The following is a 27,550-nucleotide window of genomic DNA, read 5'->3' as shown; positions in this document are numbered from 1 at the left end:
GTCAGTGCTATCAGTAATGTAGCAGATTGAAAGGTAAACATCAGAGTGGTGGTGGATTGTGTGTGGTGAGTGTTGCCTAGTTGGTGAGACACAATGCTGGAAAGTAAATAAAGTCCATCTTTTACTCTCCGTGGCAACGAGCTTACAGCTAACTAGCTAATCACGTAGCTACTTTCATACCTTGTCAGCGTGTAAACATGTATTCGCCAAACTGTTTTGTTCAGGATTCACAGTTTGGTACCCCCTTCAACTGAACAATTCCAGTTGTTGCATTTATAAAATGTAATATTTAAAAGTCTGGTTTTCCAGACATTAAAATAGGATACGTAATAAAAGTAGATTTTATAAATTATATATTTGCCCTGTGTAAATAATAATATATAGGAACTGTATCTAAAATAAATGAGGGGCGATAAATACTAAAACAACAGGCTGGAAAAATAGACATTCATTCATTTTAATATCTTTATATATATATATATATATATATATATATATATATATTTTGAATGTGTTGAAATTTGACACCGGGCGACGCACCCTAAAAACGGCACCGTTAGATCGGTTTCATGCTGAAGAGCTTCTTAAAAGTTTTTTTTTTTCTCTCTCTCGTAAATGTAAATGAGTGTAAATGCCAACACCATCATATATGTCAAAAGGACTGATGCCTGTCAACCAAAACATGAGCTCATTGATGTCATTAAATATCAGTCTGCTTTTTTATTCCATCAGTTACTCCTGGTCGGAGGCTTCTGTAAATATTTAGTTTATACGAAGGGTTACGTCCTACATAAATTTAATGGTGCAACGCTCAAATATTTAGTAGTGCGTAAATTGTGACTTAGTGCCCATTTACGCCACAACTAGGCTAAGTTGTAACGTTCGTATAGCTGGTGCAACCGGCCCCTGATGTTTATTTAGCTATTTATTTTATTTTAATTTATTCTTTATTTAAATGGTCAGCCATTGACTGATACTAAACATACAGTACTGATGTTTATTTTATTTTATTTTATTTATTCTTTATTTAAATGGTCAGCCATTGACTGATACTAAACATACAGTACTTATGTTTATTTTATTTTATTTATTCTTTATTTAAATGGTCAGCCATTGACTGATACTAAACATACAGTACTGATGTTTATTTTATTTTATTTTATTTATTCTTTATTTAAATGGTCAGCCATTGACTGATACTAAACATACAGTACTGATGTTTATTAATCTATTTATTTTATTTTATTTATTCTTTATTTAAATGGCCAGCAACTGACTGATACTGAACATACAATACTGATTTTTATTTAGCTATTTATTGTATTTTTATTTATTCTTTATTTTAATGGTGGGCAATTGACTGATGCTAAACATACAGTACTGATGTTTATTTTATTTTATTTTATTTTATTTTAGTTATTCTTTATTTAAGTGGTCAGCAATTGACTTATACTAACAGTACTGATGTTTATTAAGCTATTTATTGTATTTTTATTTATTCTTTATTTTCTCAGTGTTCATTTCTAGAATTTGTTGACAATGTATAATAATAATAATAATAATAATAATGTCAAATGTTCTTTGATAAAAAATATTTAGGAAAGCAGCCTTCTGAGTACCTTTGCATAGTCATATCGGTGCAAAATCTGTGAAAAATCCACATAGAAAAGGTCTGTTTTCATTCCAGCTCAAAAATTAACTATATCGGTCACCATATCGGTAATCGGTGAATTCTCCCTCTCTAAAATCGGTATCGGTCTCAAAAATCCCTTATCGGTCAGGCTCTAATACCAAATACTAAGAAATTCTGTAATTCATATTAATTTTCAATTCAAATTTTCACTCAAATTGCTATGCTAATAATGTAAATTTTAATGAAAAACTTTTGAACCTCAATGACATGGATTGTAGAGACATGGACTAATGAACTAGCATGTAAACAGCAGTGTTGACAATCTGTATGTGTCCAGTTGTGAAAACAGCCTACCCTCTGCATGCCATGCTGTGTGGGTGGGACATATAGTGGGGGAGGGGTCTCAGTACTGGTCATGGAGAGATTGTCTTGGCTGGGAAGGTCCATTTCACGGATGACCTGAGGCTTCAGCTTGCCGTAGCGCTGGGTGCAGTGCCGTAAGCTCTTCCTCTGCCATTTCTGGGTGGCATCAACATCATTGCTGACCCCAAACCAGTCTGCTGTGCCCCTGCAGTCACAGAAGTGTTTAATGATAATTAAGCAATATCACATGAGCAAGAGTGCTGTTGTACAGAACATTACTATGATATTCAGTACAACAGTATAGTAAACAATTAAACAATACATAAATATCTGGCTCCACTTTTGTTAGAAGTTTATACTGAATCATTAAAGAATGGAAAGCTTCCCCCAACCATGACACAAGCCCGGATCAGTCTGATTCTAAAAAGGACAAAGATCCAAGCGAGTGTAAAAGTTACCATCCAAACTCCCTGATCTAGATGTAAAAATGTTGTCAAAAATTTTGGCTAACCGATTAAGTAAGGTTATGACATCTCTTATACATATAGATCAGGTGGGGTTTATTCGGGGCCGTAACTCTTCTGATAACATCAGGCGTCTCATCAATATCATGTGGTCAGTAGCGAATGATCAATCTCCGGTCGCTGCCATCTCACTTGACACCACAAAAGGCGTTTGACCTGGTAGAAAGGGATTATCTTTTTAAGATTTAATTTCAGATTATTTTACTCTGGATAGGGGCACTCAGCAGGGTTGCCCTCTTTCCCCATTATTGTTCTGTCTTGCCCTGGAACCATTAGCAGCCGCAATAAGAAAGGAGGATGATTTTCCAGGGGTGGTTGCGGGAGGTGTGGCGCATAAGCTTTTGCTTTACACAGATTATATTTTATTATTCGTCTCCGACCCCACTAGATCTATGCCTTGCCTCCACAGAATTATTAATTCCTTTTCCAAGTTCTCAGGATACAAAGTCAATTGGTCTAAATCCGAAGCTTTGGTTCTGACAGCGTACTGTCCAGTAACGGCCTTCCAGCTGGGCGCCTTCCAGTGGCCCAAACAAGGCATTAAGTATTTGGGAATTTTATTCCCAGCAAATTTGTCTGATTTAGTCAAAGTCCCTTAATAAAAATGTTTTTGAATGATGTGGACAGGTGGGCTTCATTACACTTATCGATGATTGGGAAGGTTAATGTTATTAAAATGAATTGCATTCCAAAATTCAACTACCTGTTACAATCTCTCTCTATAGATGTCCCCCTCTCTTATTTCAAGCAATTTGATAGTATAGCGAAGTCATTCATTTGGAATGGTAAGCGTGCCAGGTTAAATTTCAATAAGTTACATAGGCCGATTGACAAAGGTGGGCTAGGCCTACCCAAGATTTTGTTTTATTATTATGCATTCGGTCTCAGACATTTGGCTCATTGGTCGTTTCCACCTGAGAGAGCCCCTCCCTGGTTTTGTATTGAACAAGAAGTTCTTGCCCCATTTCGCCACTGCAAAGCCTTTCGATCAAACTAACCGGAGAAGTGAAGTCACACCCCGTTATTTCGCATTTGCATGTGGTTTGGACTAAAGTGTCCAGAGTGTTTAATTCGGACATTTATTTAAATGTTTCCTCAAACATATGGCTGAACCCTAAATTACTTATTAATAAGTCCCCTTTCTGTTGGTCAGAGTGGATTGGGAGGGGAGTTACTACACTCGGTGACCTATATGAGAGTGCTGAGAGCTTTTGATAATTTGGTTCAACATTTTAAGATTCCTAGATCCCAGTTCTTTGGGTTTTTGCAGCTGCGCCACCTGCTCTGTACTGTTTTTGGGAGTGGTGTACACTCCCCTAAAGCAGCAGATACTTTGGAAATGGTGATTACTGCTTATGGGAAAGGTCATGAAGCTTCTGTGCATTACTAACTGTTAATTCAGAGTCTGGGGGATGGAGCTTCGTCTTCTCTCAAGAGATTATGGGAGAAAGATTTAAACTTGGTATTGGAGGAGGGAGAGTGGGCTAGAATCATAAAAAGCATCAGGTCTGCATCTAGAGATGCAAGGATCTTTCTGATGCAATTTAAGATTTTGCATCGGTTCTACTGGACCCTCTCTAGATTGTATAGGCTTGGTCTTAAAGACTCACCCACCTGCTGGCGATGCCAGTCAGCAGACGGGGACACAACCCATGTTTTTTGGGGTTGTATTAATTTTGGTTGAGGATCCAGCGTTTTGTGTGTGAAAGTTTTCATTTTGCCCCAGACTTTGTATTTTGGGTGATGGAGGGGTCCTGAATATAGGAGATAAATATATGAAAAGCTGGGCCCTAACCAGCGTGATGATTGGCAGACAGCTAATCCTTAGGGGTTGGAAGTCAACTGATGCACCCTCATTTCGTGAGTGGTGCACCGAGTTGGGTAAAGTGGCAGCTTTCGAGGAGATTACTTCCAGATGGCTGGGGAAAAGACAATTTATTTATTTAAATATTTTTTTCCCCCCTATGTGTTAAACTTTGTCTTTTTTTTTATGTACTGTTTATATGTGGGTATTTGTGTGTGTGTGTGTGTGTGGGGGGGGGGGGGGGTATAAGTTGATTCCTAATGTATAATTTTGTGGTTACATTTATTTTTGTCTGTCTTAGAATCAATAAAACATTTTAATAACAAAAAACAATACATAAATATCAAGTGATTTTCATTTTAGGCAGAATATGGCTTGTTGTGTTAATATTAGCTCTGCCAACGAAAACTGTTTCAAAAGAAATCAGGAGCCGTAACATGTCACCACACTAGCAACGCACAGACTAATAGTAAGTCTGGAACATCTTGAAAACAGACAAGCAGAGTGATACTAACAGTGAGGCATCTCAGGGCTGTTACTAATTATTGGCAATCTTGGAACGTTGGTTGTCCAATCACATTAGAGGACTGGAACTAACTGTTGTATAAGGCTTAAAACATCAGTTTTACCACATCAAGTGTACAAAGTAACAGGCCTCGAGATAGAATGGAAAAGCATGACTAAATCCACTTGGGCAATCTGTGCAAAGAACTAAAACATGTCTAGAGCTCTGAACAAGCCTTAACCGAGACACATCTATGGTCAATAACAATCAGTGCCTTGGAGATTGCATAATCTGTGAGCACCCATAACTAACATTGATGGATACAGTTTAAACATTATGAAATAATACTTATCCCTCTTCTCTGAAACACAATCATGGACAGTCAGAGTCTGTAAGTATATATAAACTCACTGAGCACTTTATTAGGAACACCTGTACACCTAATTTTCATGCGATTATCTAATCAGTCAATCATGTGGCAGCAGTGCAATGCATAAAATCATACAGATATGGGTCACGAGCTTCAGTTAATGTTCACATCAACTGTCAGAATGGGGAAAAAAATGTGATCTCAGTGATTTCAACTGTGGCATGACTGTTGGTGCCAGACAAGCTGGTTTGTAACTGCTGATCTCCTGGGATATTCACGCACAACAATCTCTAGAGTTTAATTAGAATGGTGCCAAAAACATCCAGTGAGTGGCAGTTCTGCGGACGGAAATGCCTTGTTGATGAGAGAGGTCAACAGAGAATGGCCAGAATGGCTTGAGCTGACAGAAAGGCTACAGTAACTCAGATAACCTCTGTACCACTGTAGTGAGCAAAATAACATCTCAGAATGCACAACACGTCGAACCTTGAAGTGGATGGGCTACAACAGCAGAAGACCACGTCAGGCAATTATCAGGAACAAAGTGTTCCTAATAAAGTGCTCAGTGTGTGTATATTTCTCTCTCTATAGGTCTTTTTTGTTTGTTTTTTTTGTTTTGTTTTTTGATTGGACAAAACTCTGTGTAGTGCAACATGAGTAATGAATATTTTTGGTCTGTTTTCCCAGAAGAGAGTTTGAAGTGTGTGAGTAAATGCTGGGAGTACAGCGAGGATATCGGCAGTGTTTAGAGTAAAGGACACTCTATAATAACAGAGTCAGACTGTGCATCATTACCAGGGAGGCCAGCTGATAGGAGGCCTTTTAAGGCAGCACAGGGGAAAAGAGGGTTGTGGGACACTTGTTGTTACCGTTTTTTGCAGGAAGGTTTTGAAAAAGACATTTTTTAGTTAAAAACAAACCCAGTATGCAGGAACATAACTCAACAAACTGCTCAGGATCCCGATAGTATCACTCTGTGGATTTAATTTGCTATAATGGTTGGCTGACTGTACATTATCCCACTGTAAAGACTTGACGTGGGGAGGGAAAGGAGGACACAGGGAACAGGCTTCTTCAACTCAAAGGTACGATCTTTAATAAAGAACTTAAAGGGGCTTTTCTGCAGTACACAGTTTCTCTAAGCACAATAGTCTCTTTCGGATGGGTAACTCTCTCTCTTGGTCTCTGGCGTGGTCGCTCTTTAATCGCTCTCCCCAATGCTTACTGCAGTTAGAAACAGGTGTTAGTCATTATCGAGCTCAGGTGTATGCACCCTTATCGCTTTCTCTCTCTCCGGACGAACGCTCGACCACGCCCCCACTGCCACATCCACTTATTATGCAGTTACTTTCCAAATATATAAATAAATGCACAAGATAATTTGGGTTGAAATTATTCTATTATGTGAGAAGAAAGAGGTCGCAAAGTAAAACAGCTATATACGAAATTGGGTCAACAGTCAAACATACAGTTTAGTGATTATTATATAACAATATTATATCAAGTATTCCAGAGAAAAGTGAAGCAATAACCCATAAACTTTAACAATGCAGCAGAAAGGCAAAGATAATCTATACAACATGATCACATGGGAAATCAACATGTTGCCTCCGAATGTTCATGTACACTGCAATCGACCCAATTGTGCCGAATTACTCAAAAGCATCATCCCTGATCATACATTTTTGCATCACACCAAACATGATCAACTTTTCCTGTGGTGCTACTGTTGAGCAACTATGCACATTCAATGAGCAACCTTAAAGCCACAGGTTCTGGTCCAATGGAACCATTGTCGTGCCCAACAATGTTCAACAACCCCCCCCAAATACTGCCATAGTTGCCCACTGTTCAAAATTGATGCTGCCTCAAAAACTTAATGTAATTTGATGTTACATACATAAAAAAAAAAAAAACCTCATATATTTGATAAAGACTACACGAAGTCCTCAAAAATAGGCTTCCCACATAAAAAGACTTTACAATGTCAAAATGCCTCAAGCCACAGCGCTCCATCCACCTACCTGTCTAACTCATCCCAGGAGGCAAGGAAGGTCATGCCTGAGGTAGAGAGGGAACAGAAGCCTTCAAATGGAGTGAAATATTGCCTTGCCTTCCCTTACAACCCCATGCATCATGAGACATCAGAGGCAAACAAGATATTTCCTTGATGTCAGAGATCAGGCATAAAACCTGCTGCGCTCTTCGTAAGACTCACTTAAACACTCTTAAGATCCTTAATGTGTCTGAGACTATCGAGCTGTGACTGATTCATTTGTATTCCTTTGGGTTTGTCTCAACACAGCAGCACATGTTCTAAAACTCCAACAAAACTCCACCTTACTCCTACTGCCTCCTCTCACAGTCTTGTTTGACTCAGTAAAATACCAGCTCATCTGGCTAAAAGAGGAGAGAGAGAGAGAGAGAGAGAGAGAGAGAGAGAGAGAGAGTGTGAGGGTATAGAAGACATGCTGAAATTTGAGGCAATTGTGAGTACTGGGACTAAAAGTCTCAGTCTGCACTATGCAATCTCGACCGCACATACAAACGCGAACGTTCACACATGCGCATCATACTGTACAATGTCCTCTATGACGTATGAGCATTGCTTGGTCAATTTGCTAAGTCCTGAAAAGCAGGCGATAACTTTGAATTACACATAATCCCATGTAATCAAAATTAGAGTTGTGTGGCTTTAAATCCATGTTTGTTTTCTGAGGTCATCTTTATGCTAATGTACTGATAACATTTGACAAAATTTTCATTTGTAGGAGATATATACTCAATGTACAGTCTCTTCTGGGAAAACAGGCCAAACATTTTTGAAACATTAGAATAACATTGTTCCATACATACTATTACAGGGCACAACCAAAACAGCTTTAATATGCTCTTTCTTTGAAAAATCTACTGTATTGGTATAGCCCTAGTCCAGGGCCAATTTAAAGATGTCCAAAGATGTCTTGGCCAAAATAAGCTGCAATATGGACCAGACCTTTTGCCATTAAGTCAAAGATGTGGCTACATGTGACTAAACTGTGTGTTCACACTTGTAGTTCGGTTCTCTTGGTCCTCTTGGTCCGGACCAAAAAAGAAAATGATACATTTAGTCCTGGTTTGCTTAGCGTTCACACTGGCATTTTTAACACCAAACATAAAGATACAAAACAAAAGGCATCAGGAAAAAGTCACAACCTGATTGGACAGCTTTTATTACGTATATTTTGCGACGGAACTTGCCGAACATCCAAAACAATGCTGGCTGCTGGGGGAAATGCGCTCGTTAGATTTATATATGTATATATGGTGGTATTTTTACCAGCTGAGAACAAACGAAGAGCTAATGTGTAAAGGAGTCAAAACAGCACAGGGACTTCCTCTGTTGCACACACAAACGAAGATATACTGCAAGGACGGCTGACGGCAGTTCCGACGCCTGTACCGAACTATAATGGGCAACGTAGCTCCTATGATGAGAAGAACCAGGTATGCTTGAGGTCAGTATTAGGCTAATTACTTCCTGTTTTTGGTCCGTTTAAACGTCTATGGTCCATGTTGCGTTCATATATCAATCGAACCGCACCAGAGTTCATTTGGAAGCGGACCGAGACCCACTATTCAGGCGGTCTCGGTCCGCTTGTTTGGTGCGCATCAAGGTTCAGATGGCAGTGTTCACACTTGTTTAAATGAACTGCACTAACAGAGCAATCGCACCAGAGTTAGTTTTAATCGAACCAAACCAGCCAAGTGTGAACACACCCTAATTCTAACCTTAGAAGATCTCAAATATAAGAAACCCAAGCTGTTACACTGAATAAAAACTAGTGACAGCAGACCTGTACAAAACAAAGTTTAGACTGATTAAGAATGAGTCACAACCAGCGGCTAGTTTGAAAATAGCCAAAAGAGGCCCACATAAGCACTGCTTTTCAACCATTTTGAATACAATTTTCTGCCATGACATGTTCTTCAGCTCAGATATTCCTTTGATGGCAGACACATGGTGGACTGAAGAGCCGATACACTATCAGTTGATTAGCTTAAAACCAAGCCGAACCCATTGAAGCAGATGGGATGGCATTGATGCGCTCCTGTTGTTTGTGCAAAGGAAGAAAGGGGCTCTCTTTCATGTTTGTGTAGGAGTATGTGTGTGTTTTGACATTCTTTCAAAGCCAAATGAAGAACTATGGATGATCAGGGAGCGGCTTGTATATCACTGAAAAAAAGGAGTGCTCCAGCATAGTTACGGGTTGTGTATGTTTTCAAATGGGAAATGGCTGTCACAAGAACTGTGATATTTTAAATAATTCATCTTAAAGGTGTACTCAGTAATTTTTCTCCAGTCATATCAATAGCCTAATAAAAGCTGTTTTATTGTACATATTACTGGAATCCCTTATGGGAGTACACTTGTTGATATTATATCACCTGCAAATACACCTCACTGTATCTCGGCAACCCTCGTTACTAGACACGTTTTGCTCAAGGAATTAATTATTCTTGGTTGACTGCGAAAGTCCAGGATGACCAGCGCAACATGAAAAAAATTAAATAATTACTGAGTGCACCTTAAAAACAAAACGAGGGAGTCTGACTAACAATGGGGTAATATGGAAAATAAGTTTTTCCTTCCACTTTTAAAATGACTGTGTTTAGTACTTTCTGAACTCAAATTCCCTCCCCAGTCCACCCAGATCATCAATTGAAAATAAGTAAATCACACACATTCAGAAATCTTTAAGGTTTTGATGTCACAACAACACAAACGCTCCTATTTTGCATTCAACATATTATTAACCCTTTAAGCTTGAATTGGCCCTGCTGATGGGCCTGCCAAGAAAAAAAATGTATACCAAAATAAAAACTACAGTCTTGACCAACACAAAATAGGTATCGTTTTAAAGCTTAGAAGCTGTATTTTACATTTCATGTAGGCATTATGACCAAAACTGAGCAAGTGCTTTGAAATTTTCAGACAAATCAAAAGTATTCCGTTTTGGTAATTTATTAATAATTTTGCACTGTAAATATGATTGTAATTGGTAAAAACATTAAACTGATCAAATAGCCATGTGTCATATATTCTTGCAAAGTTCTCAACATGTAGAACACAATGAGCCTATTTGTTTTACTCACAGACACAAATATAGCAAGTAATAACTAAGTATATATCTTTGACATGCATGTTACATGTAAACAGATGTTGCTTATAAGCCGTGTTTTCGCTTATAACTTCACAAAAAATAAACAGAACATAATATATCACATACTTAGAGGAAGGGATTCCCATTAAAACATGCCCACACACAACGTCATCGGATGCATAGATCATTAGTTAATCCACACGAAGCACAATGTGCACACAGCACATTGTGTGATTGCTTTGTCGTATCAATAAATTTTTTTACACGGGTACAGGTGACATGATTGGGAACAAAACAGAAGTTTTTCAGAGCTACATTATTTACACCCTGAGATATACAATGTCAAATCTGAAAAATAATAATAAAAAAAGTTGAGGTCTGGGTAGCTCATCGAATATTGACACTGACTACCAACCCTGGAGTCACGAGTTCGAATCCAGGGCACGCTAAGTGACTCCAGCCAGGTCTCCTAAGCAAACAAATTGGCCCGGTTGCTAGGGAGGGTAGAGTCACATGGGGTAACCTCCTCGTGGTCGCGATTAGGGGTTCGCGCTCTCAATGGGGTGCGTGGTAAGTTGTACATGGATCGCAGAAAGTAGCATGAGCCTCCACATGCTGTGAGTCTTCGCGGTGTCATGCACAGTGATAAGATGCACGGATTGACTGTCTCAGAATTGGAGTCAACTGAGATTTGTCTTCCGCCACCCGGATTGAGGTGTGTAACCGTGCCAACACGAGAACCTAATAAGTAGTGAGAATTGGGCATTCCAAATTGGGAGAAATGGGGATAAAAAAATAAATTACATTTTTTAAATACGTTTTTTTTTTTGGAACATGTTTTTTTTTTTATTATCATTTTTTCAGCAGTTTCTTAGACTGAGATTCTCATAATTTATCATAATCTATAGCATTAAAATTATAACAAACAATTGACCTTTTTTCTTTTTCTTTTTGTTGTAGAGTTATAAGCCTTCGATTCTGGGCATGCCACTGAAACAGGAAAACTTGAACACCTTCAGAGCTTAAAGGGTTAGTATTCAACAACTTGGCCCACTCTTATGAAAGACAGTGTGAACTACTATGCATGCAAAGTGGTTAGCCAAACATAACAGAGGTTATTTACAAATAAAAATCGTAAAGGAACAGAAGCAACAACAGCCTGTTTAATTTAAAATGAGGGTGGAAAATGGTCATGTACATTTTTGGGCAAAAAAAACTTTATTTACTTAAAATAAGAAGACTTGAAGGAACAGTTTTTAAATTAGAAATGGAACACACTGTACTCTCTACAGAATGAAAGTATATAAACTGCTATTAGATGAATTAAGTGGGTCTATATTGGTTCTGCAGTACCTGAGGACAATTTGGGGCAGTGACTGACGTCTGGGGGGTTCCAGACGTGAGAAACACTGGCCTTTAACCAGGACGGTGTTCATCTGCTCAAAGTGCACCCTCTTCCCTGTGGGGCTGGATAAGGGGTGAGGTGAGGAGGATCAGGAAAGTCAAATATGGAAACAGGGGGAAAAGAGAAGATGGGAAAGCATCCATCTTAGTTACAGAAGAAACAGAAATTAAAAAAGTCACAGGATTATATTAATTTCAGAAAGCAGTAGAAAGGAGGTTAAAAAGTGAATGAAAAGGACAGACTTTATATTATACAGCTTTAGTAAATAATCATCTCAAAGAACAGATGCAGAAGAAGAGAGAGATGCACACAGGGTTCAAAATTTCCACTCACCAAGAGCCAAAAGCAAGTAAAAATAGGATTTGGCGAGTAAATAAAATAGTTACTCTTAATTTTTATTGAATATTGCTTGCATTAAGCCAACAAAATATAAGAAACTCTAAAAGCTCTTATAGGCCGAGTCACACTGAGACAGCCTCATCTCAAGTTTACACTGTGGCCTGCACTGTTTGTCTCAAATATACAAGGAAAAACAGCTAAATAATCCCATTGTCACAAGGACATTATATAACTGAATAAAAAAATACTTCATGACCAGTAAGAAACATTTATTCCTGGTAGAAAAAAATTCAATTTACTCATTTTTAATTAGCTTTTTAATTTAAGGTCTTAAGTGGCACCTCATGAAGCTGATTGAGAGAATGCCCAGAGCGTGCAGAGCTGCAATCTATGCAAAGGGTGGCTATTTTAATGAAGCTAAAATTTGATGACATTATCGTATTCTAAAATGTGGAAAATAGCAACAATAAAAAATTTGTAGGTGTGCCCAAACTTTTTAGTGGTAGTTTGTGTCATTTGAGCAAATCAAATATGACAATTAATAACACACACGCACGCACGCACGCACGCACGCACGCACTTGCTACTGTGCCAGCTAGCATATATGAACCTGTATTTTGATGTGAATGTTTACTTTTGTATGAGGTTTTGCATTGGTGTGTCTGTTTGTATGGCATTAAGACAAGATACATTTCCAGATAACTTTATAGATCCCTGCATACACATTTGGTAGTCACCATAGCAGACAAACCACAAAACAAAATGATCCAATGCATCACAGCATTACACAGGACACAACTATGCAAAATGGTACATAGTGCACAAAAAAAGACAAGACAGATTTGTATAGTACAAGATAATACATAAGGACAGAGTACAATTAAATATAAAATCTCTTCGTGTTTAAAATCTTACCTCTTGATGGTCTGGGAAATGGTCTGGTGTTTGCGCAGAACCGAGGGTCTGCGGCAGGCATTTGGGTCCACTGGCGGGCATCTGAGCTTGATATTTTCAGTGGGTAAACTGGCACTGCGCAGATACAAGCTGTTGTGCATGACAGGCTGCAGGACAAGATAAATGTAAATTTAAATATTTCTATAGGAGAACAAGATACAACTGAAGACTAAAGGAATCACAGCACACATGCTGTATATTTTCAGTATAAAGAACATGAGTGTACAGTATAACCATTATATGAGGAGGATTTTGAGGAATGCACTTAATGCATTTTTATTTAATGGAAATATTCAGTGGCCCCCAAACGTATTTGGACACTTTTGGAAAATTAAGCCACACTTACAATGTATACATTTAATTGAATTAGATAACAAAATATCAAGTGGTATCTGCAAACAAATGGTGCTGGACCTTTTCTCACATATAACTTTTCTCAGACATTTTTTACATTATGATTAACTAACTGGTCTTGAGGTGATTTTAGTTAAAAAAATAAATAAAAAAAAAGTCAGTTCCCCTCAAGTTCACACAGGTGTTTTAGTAGAGTAACCACATACACTCATTGAGCACTTTATAAAGAACATTATGGTCCTAATAAAGTTACCGACATGGTCGTCTGCTGTTGTAGCCCATTTTCCTAAAGGTTCCATGTGTTGTGCATTCTGAGATGCTATTCTGTTCACTACAATTGTACAGAGTGGTTATCTGAGTTACTGTAGCCTTTCTGTCAGCTCGAACCAGTCTGGCCATTCTCTGTTGACCTCTCTCATCAACAATGCGTTTCCGTCCGCAGAACTGCCGCTCACTGGATGTTTTTTGTTTTGGCACCATTCTGAGTAAATTCTAGAGACTGTTGTGTGTGAAAATCCCAGGAGATCAGCAGTTACAGAAATACTCAAACCAGCCTGTCAGGCACCAACAATCATGCCATGGTCAAAATCACTGAAATAAATATTTTTTCCCATTCTGATGGTTGATGTGAACATTAACTGAAGCTCCCGACCCGTATCTGCATGATTTTATGCACTGCACTGCCGACACACGATTGGCTGATTTGATAATCACATGAATAAGTAGGTTTAAAGGTGTTCCTAATAAAGTGTTAAGTAAGTGTATGTAGTTCATCACAATAAATATGGGCATGTTCCACTAAATTTGACAGCCAGAAAGTGTCACAATATTTCGTCTTAATTGAACAATATATCTACTGTTTTATAATTTGAAACCTAAAAAAATAAAAAATTAAAAGATGAGATATTCATGCATTTTTAAGCGTAGCTTAAGTGCCATATGCTTTTTGGGGCCACTATAAGTGTTTCAAAGTACAGTGTTTGGATGCATCACATATATTCACAAAATATCTTTGAGACTGATGTCTACCTGCAGAAAGTTATTGTGGTCTTCTGCAGGGTTCTGAGCACTGGGGATGTCCAGTGTGAGCCAGGGCGGTTTCTTCCTCCGCAGGCTGCTGTTGGTGCTCTTGTCCTCAGCTTCGGACATGTTAGCCAGCTGCAGGATCAAACGATCAAATTAACATCTCAAACTCACACATACTCTCAGATATGGGTAAACAATACACACACACACACACACACACACACACACACACACACACACACAAGCGCTGCCTTACATAAGATGCACGCTACAATAATCTGCATTTCCATCTGTTTGCTGTGACATGATGGTTCACTGCTGAGACAGTGATGGGCTGTCCTCAATCCACACTGCACTCAAGTCACATTAGTTTAAAACTACACCTGTTTTTATGCTCTTGGGATTGACACTTTGCGCACAGTTGAAATAATAAATATTTTTTCACTCCACCTTTGAAATTGACAGTGAATTCTCCTTTACAAATGGATAGGCATATATATCTGCACGATGATAGAGTCTAATTCAGTACTGTTACAGCAATCAGTACATGTAAAGCTGTCTTGTAACAATATTTATTGTGAAAAGTACTTTGCAAATACACTTAATTGAACTGAATTGCTTCGCTGAAGTATGAAATGTGGCAAAAGTGCATTACCCAAGTCCTCCACCAGAGGATGCAAAATTTCCTACTATTTCCCCCTTTAAAAGTCTAACTCTTCTGTAAGGTGCTGTAGTGACTTCTATTGCTTATTTATTATGAAAAAGTTATATATTTCTACAGGACTTTGAATCACTAAAAGCTCACTGAATAACTGTTGTTGTCTTGTTAATAAAAGACCTCCTGAAAGATGTTGGATGGAGGTGGTCAGATAGTCAGTACAAAGCCAGTAAATTCAGTCTCAAATTGGGGTGACCAGAATTGCTAAGTAACTAACATTACAGTTCTACTCTACCAAGGCACTTAAAGGGATAGTTCACCAAAATATAAAAATGTTGCCATAATGTCTTATTAAAAAACATATGACTTTCCTTCTTCCGTGGAACACAAAAGGAGATGTTAGGCAGAATGTTCACTCAGCCATCATTCACTTCCTTTGCATCTTCATGCCATATCATGAAAGAGAATGGTGACTGAGGCAGTAATTCCCTTTAACTCTAGTGGATATCCCTGTTAGTGTAGTGTAGGTCAATCAAGATGAAAAGCATTTTAATAAGCAGCAAACTAACTTCAAAAGCATAGGCAAACAAACAAGAGAATAAATACAGAAGATGCACAACTTAAGACCATCACATCATAGCTCCAGAGGCATCAATGGCATATGTCTTAAAGGAATATTCTGGGTTCAATAGAAGTTAAGCTCAATCGACAGCATTTGTGGCATAATGCTGATTACCACAAAAATGTATTTCAACCCCGCCTTCTTAAAAAAAAAAAAAAAAAAAAGCCAAGATCTGTGTTCCAGTGGGGCACTTACAATGGAAGTGAATGGTGCCAATCCGTAAACGTTAAAACACTTAACATTTTTAAAGTATAGCCACAAGACGTAAACAATGTGTGTATTAACATGATTTTAGTCTGATAAAATCACTTACTAACCTTTTCTGTGTAAAGTTCTATCCAATTTTACAATATTGTTGCCATGACAATGTATTGTCAAAAAAATTCTAAAACCCTAAAACAACTGTAAAAATGACGATTTAAACAAGGAGTCGAAATTAATTTTTGTGGTAATCATCATTATGCCACAAATGCTGTCGATCGACCTTAACTTGGAATATTCTTTTAAATATAGGTAACCACACACACGCTGCCTTATCTGTGCATGTTTTTGTTTGATTTCAATAAGTATGAGAAATGAGGCTCTGAGAACAACTATGTGGAATAATGCGAAATAATGTGGACACCCATATAGAAAACCAAAGGGCAAGCACTAAGCATGTGCCACATTACAAGTAGTGGCAAAGACCCAATTATAGGGGGAACAAATAATTTGAACATACTGTATATAGGCCTATTATATTATATATAAACAGATCGTACACTAATTTAAATCTCAGTACACTCAAAGAGATAGAGCCCAATGAATGGACAAATAAAAAATATGAAAGAGCCACAGACTTCAGGATTTTACAAAAGCTTTGAAAAACTGTTTAGAGTTTGTGTGCGACAGATGGTCACCGGAAAAATCAAAGCCTCTTACTGTTCAGTTTTCAATGTTCATTTCTGAATTTAAAGAGTTGGGACTGAATATTAGAGAGCCTGTAATCTCAATACCCATTTCTGAACTCTGAACCCATTAACTCCTGAAAATTCCAAAGATCTTGATGCCTGTGCATTTCAAAAACTTCTAAAATCTAAACAGAATAAAAAAAATACTAGGAATAACCAATGCTGGAAATAAGATGTGAAGGAGAATTTATGCGTGCGTCAGGTGCTTTGACCAAAAAGTCGTCTGCATAGGACACACCTGTGCTTCCTTGCTCAAGCATCCTCTTTAAGCTTCCTTCATCCTCGTTCTTCACCTCCTAGCCGTGCATTTATAGAATTGATCCATCCTTAGATGGTATCGAGAGTAAAGGGCTGGTTTGATGCTGTATGCTTACTGTGTATATTTTTATGCAGACATCTACAGAAGTTATTAAAGTTCATTACTTATGCTTATGTTCTTTACAATAAACAAAATACCTCAACTGGATGTCACTCCAAAAATCTTCCACTTGTTTTCGTTTTTTAGTGCACTCACTGAGGCTCTCGTCAAACATGAACACAAACATGACACTACCAACAAGCTTCTCCTTGAACTAGACCAAATCAAATTATATATGCTGTCATTCCATATGTGAAACTTTTGCTTTCTCTGAGCTATATATTTTTTCAGGGAACATTGTTTGAAAAAGCTAGCAATTATCTTCGTTCAACCTGAATGAGTGGTGCTTTACCACTGTTCTTAGACACCACATAAATTCAGCCTGCATTGAATCAGTTGCGGTTTATTTATTTACACCAATACAGGATACCTGCTCATGGAGAGGTGAGGTATCCAAGCCACATCAGCTACTTACTGGGGTACCTCAGGGTTCAGTGCTTGGGCCACTTCTCTTCTCTATATACACAACATCACTGGGACCCATCATTCAGGCACATGGTTTCTCTTACCACTGCTACACTGATGACACGCAACTCTACTTGTCTTTCCAGCCCAATGACACCACAGTGACTGCTTGAATTTCTGCCTGCCTGGCAGACATCTCGGCCTGGATGAAGGAGCACCACCTGCAACTCAACCCAGCCAAGACTGAACTCCTTGTCTTTCCAGCCAACCCTGCTGTTGAACACATCACCGTGCAGCTGGGTGCAACTACAGTAACACCTTCCAAATCGGTCAGAAATCTAGGGGTAACCATCGACAACAGACTAAATTTCATAGACCACATCTCAAAGACCGCAAGATCATGTAGATTTACACTCTACAATATCAGGAAGATAAGACCCTTCCTCTCTGAACATGCCACACAACTGCTTGTCCAGTCACTTGTCATAACTAGACTGGACTACTGTAACGCTCTCGTTGCAGGCCTCCCTGCATGTGCAATTAGACCCCTGCAAATGATCCAGAATGCAGCAGCACATCTGGTCTTTAATGAACCAAAGAGATCACATGTTACACCACTCCTTGTCTCTCTCCACTGGCTGCCAGATCAAATCAAGTTCAAGGCTCTGATGCTGGCATACAGAACAGTCACTGGGTCTGCTCCAGCATACCTAAAATCATTTATGCAGAGCTACGCGCCCACTAGAAGCCTGTGGTCGGCTAAGGAACGTCGCCTTGTTGTACCAACACAAAGAGGCACCAAAACACTTTCCCGGACTTTCAGCTTCATCATACCACGTTGGTGGAACGACCTTCCCAACTCAATCCGTGAAGCTGACTCACTCTCGGTCTTCAAAAAACGACTAAAAACACATCTTTTCCATGAACACTTAACCAGTCATTAAAAAAAAAAAAAAAAAAAAAATTCTGTTGCACTTTATTCTGTTTTGAATACTATTATGATGCTAGTGAAACTTTGTAATACAGCACATTTCATACCACTGTCTCCTTAAGATGATTCGCTTATGTTTTCCTCTTTTGTAAGTTGCTTTGGATAAAAGTGTCTGCCAAATGAATAAATGTAAATGTAAATGTAATACAGCAATTCAGCTGGCCTAATAAAAAGCAGTATTTACCAACATACTGTATATTTTACTAAAAAGTTTTTGTGAATTAACAGTATGTGCAAAATTGACAGTACAATTTCACTCACTTTTTTAGAACCCATTCGAATATTATTTTATTATATTATTAATAATACTTTCATTGTGGGTTCCTTTCAAGTTTTTTATTATTATAATATAAAATTGAATTATTATAATTTTAAGGATTAGATTTGTTTTCATATTTCTGTAGTATTTACTTCACCTTCACTTGGAGCTTTTATTTTGACAGACTTGGAGCCTTTATTTTGGCAGAGAGGGCAATGTTTATTTAACAGCTTACATTGTTCTTCATTTCAAATCTGGTTAAACACTGTCATCTCCTTTTCTGTGATACTGTGTCACATTTTTAGATTTGTATAATAACTTGGCTTTGACTCTGGCCTTCAGGACAGCCGATGGAACAGCACCCTCTTACATGAATTCACTCCTTCAGGTCTAGAGGTCTGCAACCCGACGGGACCCGAGAACCCAGCGGGTCAGTTTTTCAAGTAGGACTTGGGGTTGGGGTTTGTAATTAATGAAAACATAAACAGGCTTACCGAACTTCTTTCACGCACGCACGCACTCTCACTCACAGACATTGGCGAGTTAGGCGCCGTTTACACCGAACGTGTTTTTGTGTGCGTCTGTTCTGTTTTCCCATTGTTTAAACACGTGCTGGATGAATGTCTTTGACATTTGCACCGCGTCTCACTTTTTCTTCAGCATCTCGCGTAGGACCGGCACTGTTTAAACAATGTGTCAAGTTAGAAAGAACTTTGTTTCACTTTGTTGTCACAAAGATTCATCATTCTAAACAAGTTCAGGCTGCATAGAGGGGACTGTTGCAGTTTTTCATATTATTCCAGATTGTTCTGCACCAAGTAAAGTTTCAGCAAATAGACGGTAAGTCAATGATTTATTCCCCTTTTGCTCTAGTGTACTAAACGGCTGCTGTGCCTTTTTAAAACTGTGTATGTTAACTGTTTCAGTACTGTTACGAATGTTGCCTAAATGCTTACATAAATTACAGCCTATTGCAACAGTACTCGCTAGAAGAAATTATATAGTGAGCGATATCGGGTTCAGGTCAGGTTCGGGCTTAAAATCTGATGGTATTTTTCAGGCCGGGTAGGGTTGGGCCACACGATCTCGGGTGCGGGTTGAGTTCGGCTTTCATTTTAAGGCACGTGCAGACCTCTATCCAGGTCTATGTCCCCTCTCGCTCCCTGCAGTCTTAGAATGAGCGACACCTGGTGGTTCCATTACAATGTGTCACAAAGTCGCTCTTCAGATCATTCATATTCTCTGTTACTCAGTGGTGGAAAGTGCTTCCACTAGATATCAGATATATTCTCCACATATCACAAACATAGCTGTCTTTTGTTCCAAACTGCATATAGATTGCGTTTAACATGTACAGTTTTACCATTATCTATGTAGCAGGTATTAATACTCATCTTCAATTATTTTTTTTAATTTTTTTTTAAAGCTTTTGAATATAAAGTTAATTTCAGCATATTGTGTGATATCCTATAATAATCAGTGTTGTAAAATATTGTACTAACTTTTTACACTAATTCATGTTTGTATTAACTTCAAAATTTGTTAATTCAATGTGGGACTGCTATTTTGAAAAATGATGTCACCAGCATCTAATCTCATTATCTCCACACACCAAGGCAGAGTGAAAGCACAGGACATTTAGATTATGGGATAAATTTTAACTTTTTTTTAGGTACCAGCTCATGTAGGGGTAAAAGGAAATGAGATGGTAGATGAGAGTGCAAAAGAAGCCACAAAGAAAAGAGATATATACATAAATGTAAAATATAGTAAGACTGAAATTTAATTTTAATTTAGTTTAATTAAACAACATATAAGGAGTAGGTGGCAAAAAGAATGGGAGGAGGATAGAACAGGAAGATGGTTTTATAACATTCAAAGAAATGTTGGTAATGGTAGAGTAGCAGGGAGAAATAGAAGAAACAATAACCACTAGACTTAGATTTGGTCATACAGCACTTAATAGTACTTTGTATAGAATAGGGAAACATGATTCAGGGAAATGTGAAGTTTGTAATCAGGAAGAAACAGTAGAGCATGTTATGATCTGTCCGAGGTATAGTAATTAAAGAAAGATATTGCTTTCTATCCTTAAGAAAATTAAGATGAGTTATGAGTTGACAGGCATTCTAGGAAGAAATTCATGGAATTAATGTTTTACAATTTTTATGCAATATCTGAAAGCGACAGAGTTAAATAAAAGAATATAGGTCAGTCAGGAGAAGATACAGTGCATTTGTACTAAGAATAGTGTAATTTGATCCTGACTCACACTCCCAAACAGCAGGTGGCAGTAATGCACCTTTCCTTGTATAACAACCGCCATAGAAAATTAAGAAGAAAGCACAGGACAGCGCTGGTTACAGCTACAGATGCACAAATTGGGTCACGATCCATCATTTGAGTCAGATGTCATTTTTTGGAAAAACACGATTTTAGTTTAAGCTTTTAAATTATGTCACTGTTATCTCGAAATTCAAACAATAAATATTGTATTTATACTCTTTACCTTTTGTCTTGTACCTTTGTCTTTATGTCCGAATATGTGAGGAAAAGATGGTGCCAGAGATGGCTGCTGTTCCCGATCAGTTTCACCTGGGATGAACTGCTGAATAGTCAGCAGAGTATACCTGATAATGTTTTGCCGGTGTTTGTTATTCAGAAGTTTTATTAGACATCTTAGTTGGAGGTGCAGCGGTGCTCTACAAGTGATCCAAAAGACGCACGCGAGGGAAGCAAGCCGGCACACTTGTGAAGCTTCGTCAACGTGGCTTTAGGACTCCGTAGCAGAGTATTCATCTAGCGAATGTCCACTACCTCGCCAACAAAACAGACAAACTGCTTCTGCTCACTCAAACAAATAAGGACTTTTCTAACTCCGCTGCTCTGTGTTTCACGGAAACCTGGCTGAGTGAAGCCTTCCCGGACAGCGCGTTGCATCTGCCGGGCTTTCAGCTGTTCAGAGCGGATCGCATCACAGAGTTATTGGGGAAAACAAGAGGCGGTGGAACATGCTTTTACATCAACGAACGTTGGTGTACAAATGTAACAGCGTAGTAGAAGATGTGCTGTCCTAATTTAGAGGTGCTCTTCATCAGCTGTAAGCGTTTCTACTAGCCTCAGGAGTTTTCCTAGTTTATTCTGGTGAGTGCTTATATCCTGCCACAAGCATGCATGAATGCAGCGTTGCAACAGCTGGCTGATCACATCACAGACACAGAGCAACAACACCCAGACTCTTTTATCATTATTCTGGGAGATTTTAATAAAGCTAACCTCACCCATCAACTGCCAAAATTCAAACAACTCATCACATGCCCCACCAAAGAAAGAAATATATTGGACCACTGCTACACCACTGTAAAGGATGCATATCGCTCTGTCCCATGTACAGCTTTACGACTCTCTGATCACTGTCTGGTTTATCTTCTCCCGACCTACAAACAGAAACTAAAATCAGCTAAGCCTGTAGTAAGGACTGTAAAAAAAATGGACCAATGAAGCAGAGCTGGAACTACAAGCCTGCTTTGACTGCACTGATTGGAGTGTTTTTGAGGCTACAGCCACAGACCAGGAGGAGCTCACAGATATTGTGACATATATCAGTTTCTGTGGTAATATGTGCATCTCTACTAAGACATTTTTATCATTCAATAACGATAAACCATGGTTTACAGGAAAACTCAGACAGCTTCGTCATGCCAAAGAGGATGCTTACAGAAGTGGGGATAAAACATTGTACAACCAGGCCAGGAACACACTTAAGGAAATCAGAGTGGCTAAAATTAACTACTCTGAAAAGCTGAAAAAATAGTTTTCAGCCAATGATCTTACATCTGTTTGGAAAGGCCTAAAAAGCATCACCAAGTACAAGACACCTCCCCCTTGCTCTGTAGAGAGTAAACTAATGGCTGATGATGTGTTTTACTACAGGTTTGAAAAGCTCAATCTCACACCCCTCCCCCGCTCTGATTTTCACTTCACACACACACCAACACCTCCTGGAACCCCCATCCTCCCACCTGTTGGTACTCAATCTGCACTTATGGTCTGTGAGGAAGATGTGTGCCGGGTTTTTCGGAAAGAAAAGACTAGGAAAGCTTCAGGCCCAGATGGTTTCAAGGTCTGAAAGTCTGCACTGACCAGCTGGCCCCCATCTTCACAAAGATCTTCAATAGATCACTGGAGCAGTGTGAAGTTCCCTGCTGCTTTAAACGCTCCACCATCATTCCGGTCCCCAAAAAACCCAAAATCACAGGAATTAATGACTACAGACCTGTCGCTCTCATGTCTGTGGTCATGAAGTTGTTTGAGAGACTGGTTTTGGCCTACCTGAAGTATATCACTGGACCCCTGTTGGACCCCCTTCAGTTTGCTTACAGAGCAAACAGGTCTGTGGATGATGCTGTCAATATGGGACTGCATCATATCCTGCAACACCTCGACAGACCTGGGACAAGGATCTTATTTGCGGACTTCAGTTCAGCCTTCAATACCATCATGCCTGATCTTCTCTCAACCAAAATGACCCAGCTCTCTGTGCCCACCCCAATCTGTCAATGGATCACCAGCTTTCTGACAGGCAGCAGCTAGTGAGACTGGGGAAACTCACATACAGGACCCTCACTATAAGCACTGGTGCTCCTCAGGGATGCGTTCTCTCTCCACTACTCTTACATACCCCTACCTTGCACATAACATTACCACTTGCACATGTACATACATCATCCTGTTATATGTCCTATTATTTTATGTCTATTTATACTCTTACCTTGTTTTATATTCTGTGTCTCACTGTAATGTTCTGTGTGCACTTTTTCTCCTATCACCAAAAACAATTCCTTGTGTATGTGAGAACATTTGGCAATAAAGCTCATTCTGATTCTGATTTAATGGTGCGTGTGACAGATTGCGGTAGCTGCCCATTCAAACGAGCAGGTCACTGCACGCTCTCTCTCCAACTTATAGCACGAAAAAAACATGAATGAACCTCTGAGGATACGTTGAATGATATGGTACAACTTAGTGAAATGTGTTTCTCATGTAATCGCCCAGTATGTTAATGTTGAAATGACAATGGAGAAAATGAATGGTAGGGGTGGGGGAAAAAATCGTTTCAGCGATGCATCATGATTCATACTTAAACGATTCTGAATCGATTCTCAAAAGAATCAGAATCGATTCCGAGCTCAGTTTAAATCATGGCAGAGCACAGCCGTGGTGCGTGCCAAAGATAGATGTAGAAACAAAGACACGAGTTAAGTGCATACATTAAATTCAAGTGCACAAACACGACTGTTTGCAGACCAGCTTTATCAAACACATGACTATTTGTGCCCGAATGAAATTACGATCCCGAAATTCTTTCACAAACACATGCATATAGCAACAGGAGAGTTTATTCGTGATAATAAGCCAACAAACAACATGAAAGAGGAGCTCGCACCCATTATTGCACTGATTTGCACACAACGGGGGAAAACACATAAGAAAATAATGATGAGGCAGCGGTTCGGGAGATATTGGTGATGTTTTCATTTAATTTAATGCCTTTCTCTACTCTTGCGCGCTCTTCATTTCATTGGCTTTTGCTTTATTACCGGTCATGCCGGTACTTGCAGAGCAAAAAGATGGAACAGTGCATACCAGACACTTGATAAATTTCTAAAGCAACAACTGCGCTATTTAAACTGCTTTACTTTCACCTGTGCAGGTGAGGAGAGGAGAAGCTGACAGCTGCACTCTCATAGAAGCAGATATATCTGGACCAGCAACTTCCAGTTGTGGTTACAAATTAAAATGAATAGCATGGCATAGGTTCATTTTAAATAATAAATACTATTAAATTATTTACAATGCTTAAAATAAAAATAATATAATCAGTTGAAGTAATAGTATTCAGTGTGTTTTGATGGAGAACCAATATTTTTTTTTCTTGTGCTTTTAAGAGATTTTTTTATAAGGTTCTAAAGAAAGAAACGGAGCAGCACTCACTGGATCAGCGCATATGTACACTGAACTTATAAGTGAAAACCATGCGCCTACTCTATTCTCTGCTATCTGCAAGGCGTGAAAGGTTTTCATTCGTAATGTTTTCATTCAACTTTACGGCCCAAGGAGGGCAAATGTTCAAACAAACAAACAAACAAATGATACCTTGGATATTGTAATTTAAGTCTTTTTAATACTTTTTAATGGCTTTATTTTTCACCAAATTGATTTAATATCTTTTAATACTTTTTAATGATCCGCGGATACCCTGTTTTATAGAAAGTTAAACATATTCCTTCAAATAACACCCTATGAGAAATATTCCACCACATTCTACTGCAAACCACATTTTTATCCAAACAAACACATTTGAATGTGGTTGTAGAAATTTCAGGTTTGAGCTAAAAACTTTAGCAATGACCCTTATAAATCAACAAAAGAACATTCCTTTATATTTATACATTAATGCACTGAATTTCCCAGAACTAATTTCATCTATTGGCTTCATTGCAATGACAAACCTTTACATACTGAGCTATACAGCTGTGAAGGCGGTCGATAAGGAGGACACTGGAGGCAGGTTGCTCCACTCACAGGTATGGATTTTAATCAAATCAAATCAAATTAAATCACTTTATTGGAGGAAGTAATGCTGATGTGACCACACTTCAGCACTCACAGCTTCACACACTATTCTCTTCAGCTTCACAATAATAAATTCTTAGCTTCACAATAATAAATTCTTAGTTCACAATAATCTCTTCAGCTTCACACCAATTACTTTCTGGACCCAGGCTCTCTCTCTCCTCTGCTGGTTGTGTGGCTGCTTTTATGCCGCTCTCCCCATGCTCACTGGAATTAGAAACAGGTTTTAGGCATAATTTAGCTCAGGTGTAAGCGCCCATACCGCTTTCTCTCTCTCTCTCAGACAGGCGCTTGACCATGCCCCCGCTGCCACAATTGGATTATCCTGTTTTGACCAAAAAAGACTGACTTTTATTCTCAGAACACATACACTGATCAAACCAACTTTTGACCAATACAGAAACAGGACAACCAAAAGTTTCCCAGAAATCCCCTTGAATCTAGTAACCTAATTGCTAACTACCATATAAAGGCTTTTCAGCTCATAGTTGTTAGCAACAACGAACTGTATACGACACATTTTGTCTACTAGAATAAATCTGACCTGATACACATTTCCAAGCAAACACTTTATGAAATATTAATCAGGACTTCTAAAACAAGAAATCCCCAAACCTCCAATGAAATTATGTGAAATATGGATTATGTTGTTAAAAAGCACATATGCTATTTTTCCTGTCCTATAATGACTCCTACGTGCAGATGTGACTATTGATCAAAAGGAGTTGAAGGCTGTGTTCATAACTTATTACATTCACCTTCATATAACCCCACAATTTTGAGAAAAACTAAAACAGAGCTGCTGATGTTTCCTTTACCGGTTGATTCTCATAATTAAGTCCAAGAAATGTCTTGTTTTTCAAGAATATGGAACATGCTGTATTGAAAGCCATATACTTTATATTCTCCAATTTGTTATTCAACACTCATTCATGACAGCTTGGTCCAAACTAGCTTCATAAGCCATTCAGTGGTAGTGACTATAGCAACCGCTATAGTTAATCTTCTTCACATCAGCATTACTTCCTCCTAAACTACATACAGAGGAAGTAACCTAAAGGGCATGAAATGAAGCGTGCAAAGCCACATGGGTTGGCTGTTGTGATTGTAATGTCTGTTATTATAGCAATATGTTTTGTGTACTAAACCTCCCCCAGAGAGCTGTGAGACGGAAAACATTTCTAACATCAAAAGTTAATCACATCAGGGGCCTAGATCTTGTTTAATTTATCTGAGGGGTGAATTTACTAAACAGTTGAGTCACTTTGCAAAACCCTGCGTCTTTTTCACATACCACCCGTAATCCCAACACAATCACATGGGAAATCGACATGTTGCTTTCTGAAAGTTCATATACCCTGAAATCAACCCCTATCCCTTCTAGTGCTAACAACCTCTGAGACATTGGTTCTGGTACAGTGGAAACCAGGAAGTAATCGCGTACACATAAACAATGGTGCCGCAATTCGGAGGTTGCATTTTCGCTCCAAAATAGGGGTGGGCAAAAATATAGATTTTCTGATGCATCGCAATCTTCATTTGAATGATCTCGATATAGATTTTTAAATCCTACGATTGATCTTTTACTCTACCCTCCACTACAATTTGAGGAAATCACTGACATTTGCAAACAAATTTCATGCTATGCTTCTAAAATGTATATTTTTGGCAACTGGCTGTTAAATGTTTAGATTTCACTCACCGGTAATTGTGCATTATAGTAGAGGAGCATTCAGCAGCGAGATCATTTCACTGTGTGTTGAGAGTAAAAGTTGTTCCGTGTAATATGAGTCCAAAGACAAGATCCACGTGACCCATTTGTCATTTAATAATGTCTCTTTTAATACCCTTTCTGTTTTCTACAGTCAGTAGTTGATCAAAAAACAACAAAACATAAACATTTAATTCTAATCTTGCATGGCACAGATGAGATAAAGCCAGTCGAGTGCTCTCTTGTTAAGACATGCTCATCTACAGGCTCTTTACAGAAATGCCGGTTTTGTTAAAAGAAACCGTACTGGTTTTAGCACGTTCAACAAATCAATGTAAATACTTGTAAACAGTACAAATTATGCAATCAAACAATAAACATTAAACTAAAAATAATATATGAAATACAATATCTTATTTACTGACTGAATACATGGATTTGTTCATTTTTTAAAAAGCCAAAATGTGACCAAAATCATG

The 27,550-nt window shown here is 38.4% G+C and overlaps 1 protein-coding gene across 3 annotated transcripts in view; it reads right to left on the bottom strand.

Moving 5' to 3' along the window:
* The window catches only part of rhbdf1b (rhomboid 5 homolog 1b (Drosophila)), a 45,659-nt gene extending 18,371 nt beyond the window's left edge, over positions 1–27,288 (bottom strand). Inside the window, exons 1-5 of one of the 3 annotated variants that reach the window (XM_051666718.1) lie at positions 27,063–27,288; positions 14,425–14,553; positions 13,003–13,148; positions 11,697–11,810; positions 1,988–2,201 (exon numbers count right to left, since the gene is read on the bottom strand). In XM_051666718.1, the coding sequence (XP_051522678.1) occupies positions 1,988–2,201; positions 11,697–11,810; positions 13,003–13,148; positions 14,425–14,553; positions 27,063–27,092 (633 nt within the window). In that variant the 5' untranslated portion in view covers positions 27,093–27,288. Of the gene's footprint in view, positions 1–1,987; positions 2,202–7,223; positions 7,526–11,696; positions 11,811–13,002; positions 13,149–14,424; positions 14,554–27,062 lie in introns of those variants that run through there. The other 2 variants (XM_051666719.1, XM_051666720.1) reach the window with 2 other exon arrangements.
* Positions 27,289–27,550: the final 262 nt, after the last annotated feature.

This window comes from Myxocyprinus asiaticus, chromosome 32, assembly GCF_019703515.2.
Source record: "Myxocyprinus asiaticus isolate MX2 ecotype Aquarium Trade chromosome 32, UBuf_Myxa_2, whole genome shotgun sequence".
NCBI lineage: Eukaryota > Metazoa > Chordata > Actinopteri > Cypriniformes > Catostomidae > Myxocyprinus > Myxocyprinus asiaticus.
Note: the sequence above shows the minus strand (reverse complement) of the source record. Positions and strands in the feature narration are given on the sequence as shown.